This window comes from Dermacentor silvarum, chromosome 1, assembly GCF_013339745.2.
Source record: "Dermacentor silvarum isolate Dsil-2018 chromosome 1, BIME_Dsil_1.4, whole genome shotgun sequence".
Classification (NCBI taxonomy): domain Eukaryota; kingdom Metazoa; phylum Arthropoda; class Arachnida; order Ixodida; family Ixodidae; genus Dermacentor; species Dermacentor silvarum.
The window spans coordinates 28,581,919-28,589,031 of NC_051154.1; the positions used below are offsets into that span (position 1 = coordinate 28,581,919).

Consider the following 7,113-nt stretch of genomic DNA (forward strand, 5'->3'; position numbering starts at 1 on the left):
TGGGGCTGACGGAGCTTACCTCTCGCGTAACCGCACTGACATCCCTCGTTGAGATGCAACAAAAACGTATCGAGGCACAAGACCAACGTACTTCCAACCTCGAGACGCTCATTTCAAACCTCACACAGTCCCTTGACAATCTGAACTCCACCATAAACAAAGCATTTAATGACGCCCCAGGCCCTATGGAAGACAAGAACCACCCCTTCAAGCGCACCCACCCCATACCCGCTGCGTCAGTAGGCCTAGCCCCCAAAATTAAGCCCGCCACCCTTCTCGCTCCACCTAACCCTTCCAATAACAAGCATCATGGCGATCACAATAATTCAGTGGAACTGCCGTAGCCTCTCCACAAACCGCACCCCCTTACAGCAATGGCTCCTTACGCAAACCACACTACCTCACTTTATCCTACTACAAGAAACAAGGCATACCAAAAACATCCCAGGCTACCGAGCTCTGCACGCCGACCCCGCCGCGCCGCTGTCTTCCATTTATATTCGCCGGGATATCGCTTACGAAGTGGAAGATGTTCCATCCACGTTACTTCCATATGTAACAGCCATTTCGTATTACCCAGACCCCCCGAACCCACCTCTCACACTTGTGAACGTCTATAATCCCCCAAATTCTACCACAATTCTCTCTCCTCTCTTTCATTTTCTTCGATCCTTTCCAAAACACCGTGACATTATTCTTGGCGGAGACTTCAATGCCCCAAATACCATCTGGGGTTACCCAAACACTCTGCGCCCTGGCCGCCTTCTTCACGCACACACTATGCAGCACTCATATACACTCATCAATACACCAGACACACCCACACGAGACGGAAACGCAAAACAACGTCATACAACGCCTGACCTCACCTTTCACCATGGCCACAATCCTCCAGAGACTTGGCAAGTCCTTCCGGACACCCTCCTATCCGACCATCACATAATTGAAATTAAACTGACCCTCACTCACAAACCCAAAAAAACGCATCACCCAGACCAACTGGGACCTCTTTCGTCGCCTGCGAGTACAGGAGTCAACTCCCAACTATGATGTGTGGGTGGACTCGCTACGGCGAACGCGGTCGCAGACCACCACCACTACAGAAGCTAACCCCCCGTCGGACCACGCTGACCCACACCTCATGCGTCTCTGGAGACGCCGTAAACGCCTCCTTAGTCGCATCCGCACCCAACCTAACAACATCCAGCTTAGACATACATTAGACATACTCAACACTGACATACTAACTCACTGCTCCATCCTTGAGACAACAAATTGGAATCGCATATGCGATTCTATCAACTCTTCCCTCCACACTAAATCAGCCTGGTTGATCCTCCGGTCCCTCCTTGGCCCTCAACCTGCTCCTCTCCCCACAATCCAAAAGCATCTCTCCGAGCATGGTGCTACTTCCCTCCTTCAACAGGTCACGGATATATACATCCCTCCTCCACTTCCTTTTCTGTACCCTGAGTACACAGGGCCTTCCAATAGCGGTTTGGACAGCCCCTTCACTCTGCCGGACCTAGAACGAGCTTTGGCTCAAAACAAAACTGGTACCACTCCGGGTGCGGACCACATCACTTACTCTCTGTTGAAGAACATGCCTGATTCGGATAAAGAATTTCTTTTAAACAAAATAAATGAACACTGGGCCAACGGCACTCTTCCCGATGAATGGACCTCTTCCATCATTACTCTAATACCAAAGCCCGGCAAGCCCGCCACACTCTCCAACCTGCGACCCATTTCACTTACTTCCTGTGTTGGGAAAACCATGGAACGCATGGTACTCGCACGTCTTACGGATCTTCTCGACGATACTCACTTCCTTCCGCACAATCAGATTGGTTTCCGCCCCCACATGTCTACTCAAGACCTCTTTCTCCTTCTCCAGGAAACTTTCTTTCAACCCTCGAGGTGTCAAGTTCACGCACTTGTCACTGTGGACGTGCGCAAGGCCTTCGATACCTTACTTCATGACGCTATCCTCTCCCCCCTCGAAGACACCGGCTGTGGATTCCGACTCTACTGTTACGTTTCTTCTTTTCTCCGCTCTCGACAAGCTCAGTTCCGACTCGGGACCACGTTGTCCCCACCCATCGCGCTCACCCGCGGAACACCTCAAGGTGCTGTGCTCTCTCCAACCCTCTTTAATCTCGGGCTATCCCCTCTCGCAAAATCCTTGTCGGAGATTCCGCACCTACAGTCAATTCTCTATGCTGATGATATAACCCTTTGGTGTACTCACGGCTCACCGGGGGAGGTGGAATTCACATTACAATCCGGCCTCAACCTCATTTCCGAATTCCTTTCCCGCTCTGGTATGCAAGCAGCTCCAGAGAAATCTGAGCTGCTGCTCCTTTCCGCTACAAAGTACCAACGGTCTGTAAACCCCCTCCTTAATCTCACTCTCACCGGTACTCCCATCCCCCGCACGTCATCCTGCCGGGTTTTAGGCTTTCCCCTCCAAGACCACTCTTTCAGCCGCGCAATACAGTCCACGATCACCACCTGCCACCAAGTAACTCACTTAGTCCGACGAGTGGTCAGGCGGCGCGGCGGTCTCGACGAATGCAGAGCCAATCAACTTGTAACAGCTTTTGCCTTGAACAAAATCCTTTATTCCCTGCCATACTGCACACTTACGCAGACGCAAATGCATCGCATTCAATCGGCTTTAAACACACTCTATAAAGCTGCCCTACATCTTCCGACACACGCATCCACAGCCAAACTATACGCAACAGGCTTATTTCTTCCCCTTGCAGAGCTCTTGTGCCTCCATAGGGATCGACAACTTGGCCGCCTATCCAGCTCTGCGCAGGGTCATTGGCTACTGCAGCGGGCTGGCATCCGGCCCATTGACTTTCCTCTGTACACTCCTCAACGACCTCTTCCCAGCAATCTCCGCTGTGCCCCTATTCCCTCTAATATGACCCCACATCTTCATGAGGGACGACGACAAGCCCGCGCTCACTTCCACGACCCTTTTCCACCGGACACTGTCACATGCTACGTCGACGCAGCGTATTACCAAACTCATGGCTCCACTGCTTGTGTGACAATGCCGACCCCCCTTGGCATTCCCATCACTTCCACCGCTGGCCCCTTCTCACTTCCTACTTCTTCTCTATCCCTTGAATTGGCCGCGATCGTTCACGCAACGCACGAACTAACCCTTCTTCCTCCCTCTCCTCGGTATCGCATTTGCTCGGACTCCATGGCGGCAATCAGGGCTCTTCGCGACAACAGACTTCCCGATAATCTTCATGACGACCTTTCTGACGCTCTCTCCCTTCTCTCCCCTGCTTTGGTCACTGTGGTGTGGGTGCCAGGTCATGCGGGGATTATCGGCAATAAGCTCGCTCATGAGCTTGCCCGCGAGATTAATAGCCGGGCGCCGACGATCCCCTGGCCTTGCCCGCCCATAGCGGACGAGGCACACTTTTATAAGAAAACTCTGAAGCAGCACTACAAACACCTCCGGCATTCATTGCAGATGCTTCCGCCACCACACCCTCGTCTCTCCACTGCCCAAGTACGCACCCTCAGGGCCATCCAGCTCAACACCTTGATCACTCCAGCACGCCTATACCTTTATCGTTACCGCTCAGACCCCTCATGTCCCAACTGCCCCTCTACGTACGCAAATGTAGAGCACATCCTTTTCTCTTGCCCCGCAGCCCTACAATCCCCTCACTACCCTAACCCCCCACCTCCCCACTGGCGGGTGTGGTTGGCGTCGGCGGCCTTCGCCGACCAGCTGGCCATGGTCCTCCTGGCGGAGGAATATCTATAGGTCTTAGTCTGACCTCGAATAAAGTCTTTTCTCTCTCTCTCCCGCTTTCAATGCGCAGCGCATGTCGCTAGTGAGGGACTATCACTATCACTGCAGAACGCTGGTGTGATGAAAAGCTCCAGCAGCGGCGAGCTTATTCCCCCTTCGCGCTGCCTCTCGCTTCAACGCGAAATAGGCGCGCGAGAACAGCGCGCACGAAGTCATCAGCTACCTCAGGTCGGCTTCGAACCCAGCGCAGATATCCTCCGACATAGGGTGCGCGCGGCCGCGCTCAACCACCGCAGCTGGAGTAGAAGAGGAAAATGAGAATTAACCTGCCCCTTCCCCCTCTCCCCTAGCGCGCGCACATCCCCCCCCCCCCTTTCATCCCTTACGAGCGCGAGAAAACACCACCGCGTCAAGCCACGGTCAGTATCTGCTCACCCTCGCAAGCTTTCACCTAAAGTATACGGCACGCGGCCACGCTATTATCGAACTTGAACTTTATACGGAAGATCACGGCGACGGTTGGCGGCGAAAATTCGCCTGAAGTGTCCATATAATTGATATCGAAATTATAAGCGGTGCAAAGAGTAGGGTAACTGAAGTCAGCTAAGAAAAGCCGTTGCTGCCCTGACGAAGACAAGTCCCCTTGTCGAAACGTTGGCTTAGAGCGACATTCCTTGTTCAACTACTCCTCATCATTTCAAGCCTCCATGTTGTTTTTAAGTTAAACAACGTTGTCTTAATTTGAGCCAGAGAGTAGGTTGTATTAGAGCTGGGGAGGTTAGGTATACAATATGATTATGAGTGAGTATGAGAGTGCTAATGACGCTTCATTTAGAGAATTCACTTACGAGCTCATTGCGCCCCAGCTTCAACTTTTAGAGAACGCACTGAAATTATATATACAACACAATTTTGAATACTTCCGCTTTTTTTTATTCAACTGTAAGTATAAAACTGAAAGTACAATATAGTTAAAAGGTGCTTTAAAAGTCATGTAATTAGACGACTATCGCCGTCAAAGACCATCGACAATAAGTAAAAATCTTGCTTCAGAGACCGGGCGCATTGAGCCAGAGGATGATAAATAAATGAAGCAAAGGAAGGCTGAACAATAAACGCCTTCGAGTTTTGAAGGCAGAACAGACACCATCGTGACATCAGTTTGATTATTAATAATTTTCATTTACGTAAAGCTGCATCTTTGGGCACCACAAGTTTAGGATCGCTATAACTGCATTTTCTTAAGTGGCATCAAATTTGTGTTAGGTCGTTTCCCTAAATCTCTAACGAAGGCTGTGCTATATTTAGCACATTATTAGCAGCATATAGCTACGCAATTAGCCAGAACGCTGGAAACCTTCCCTTTTCAAATAATAATAATAATAATAATAATAATAATAATAATAATATATTATTATTATTATTATTATTATTATTATTATTATTATTATTATTATTATTATTATTATTATTATTATTATTATTATTATTATTATTATTATTATTATTTGATTTGAAAACATATACACAGGAAATGGAAAGCGAGGAGCAAGGCTGGCAACTGCCACCGGAAGGGGCACAATGCCATGGGCACAATGGAGGATAGGAAGGAGGGGAGGAAAGAGGGAATAAAGAGCGAGATGACAAATCTCAAAGAATAAAAAAGAACACACAGTACAGGTCACACACAGAAAGGCCCATCGTTGCAGGTCACGCTACTAAAGAATATTAAATAGAAGAAATAGTTTCTAGGTTACAAACGTTCCCCTGAGTTCGTTACTTCTAGAAAAGTGAGGAGACCGCGATGAGCCTGATCGCGTCGAGACGCACAACCACTGGGGTACAAACATTCGTCTAGTGTGGTACATCGCAGGCCAAAGAGCTTCGCCTTTCGGGTGAAACTTTGACTTTTCGTCTCCTCCCTCGGGGAGAGTGAGCTACGCGTACATAAAAATCCTGCAAGGAAAGCAGTTGCTGCCCTGACGAAGACAAGTCCCTTGTCGAAACCTTGGCTCCAGAGACATTCCTTGTTCGATCACTGTTCATCATTTTAGTACAATAAGATCTCGACAAGACTTGGCCTATGTAGCTTAATCGCACTTAATAGTAGCCCTTAGAAAACACTTAGTTTGCACGAAAGACCATGAAGTTTGTCCCTTGTTGAACGAATGCGCTACTTTCCCATCTCCTGTGAGGTTTGGTGTGTTTATTGTCTATTTACGCAAAACAAACACTTTTACCACGATTCTCAAGGGGGCTGGTTTTGTCCCATGGCTAACGCCTTTTGGCTATCAAAAATGTCGCAGTTTCGCCCGAAAGGCGAAGCATCAATTGCAATAGCCAATTAGTAGAGAGCTATACGGAGTAGAGATAGTAGTTTTATCGGCTGCATAAACTTGGACACATTCGCTTACTGACTGAATTAACAAGCATGGTGTCAGCGCGCACAAGCAAACTTCAATAGATGAAAGTCGATGACCACAAACAACCACTGTCAAAACGCTGGCGTGAGCAAACGTCGCCGCAGCAGCGAGCGAAGGTTCGTGCGGTCTATCGCTTCAACGGAAACTGAGCGGCGAAAGCACAGCGCATACTAAGGTAGGAGTCGTGTGGAGATCGCTTGCAAGAGACGGTGCGCGCGACAGCCCACAGCGGCGCAAAGTACAAGTACGCAGTTGCTGGCAGAGTAGAAGCCGTACCCCCCCCCCCCCCCCCGCTGCCTTTCCGCTTTCCTCCTTTGGCGTGGAAGATTGAGTCGCCAGTTCCCCTTGCGCCCGGTCGCATGATACGCATTTGGTGCCGCAGCACAACGTCGCCCCCCCTCCCTCCCTCCCTCCCATCCACCTACGGCCTTTCTCGCGACGGAAGAAGTCGTGTTTGCTCTCCGCCGTGAGTTCGCTCTCCGTGAAAGCGTGCGTCCCTCGCGCGCTTTCACTCACACATACAGCATACGGCGCGCGGCGACGATTTTATCACCCTTGGACTTTATACGGAACCTCATGGCGACGACGACCGTTACGATGACGACGACGGCGTTGCCCACGGCAGAAATCCGCTTGGAGTTTCCATATATCTGCTATCGCAATAACATGTGTATTGTATACGACAGTTAGCTCACACTACACCTGTGATGAGAGAAGCCGTAGTTGAAAACTCTGCATTTATTCACGTCATGCAGCTATGGACGCACCTTTCTCAGCGGAGGAACTGAAGGCAGCTCTGCCGAGCTGCAAGCGTCCATCATCGCGTGGACCCGATGATATAACGTATGCTGCCCAACGCCATATCTATCAAGAAACATGGCGCTGCGTGCTATGCCATTT

General features: G+C 49.9%; 1 protein-coding gene across 1 annotated transcript; it reads left to right on the forward strand.

The window, feature by feature from the left end:
- Positions 1 to 1,472: 1,472 nt before the first annotated feature.
- On the forward strand, positions 1,473 to 3,838 carry LOC119449571 (probable RNA-directed DNA polymerase from transposon BS). The gene has a single exon (XM_037712772.2). It carries the CDS (start codon positions 1,604 to 1,606, stop codon positions 3,800 to 3,802), a length of 2,199 nt encoding a protein of 732 aa, XP_037568700.2. The 5' UTR covers positions 1,473 to 1,603; the 3' UTR covers positions 3,803 to 3,838.
- Positions 3,839 to 7,113: the final 3,275 nt, after the last annotated feature.

Bases quoted from the DNA above. Each gene is read 5' to 3' on its own strand.
- LOC119449571 (XM_037712772.2), top strand. From the start codon at position 1,604: ATGCCTGATTCGGATAAAGAATTTCTTTTAAACAAAATAAATGAACAC.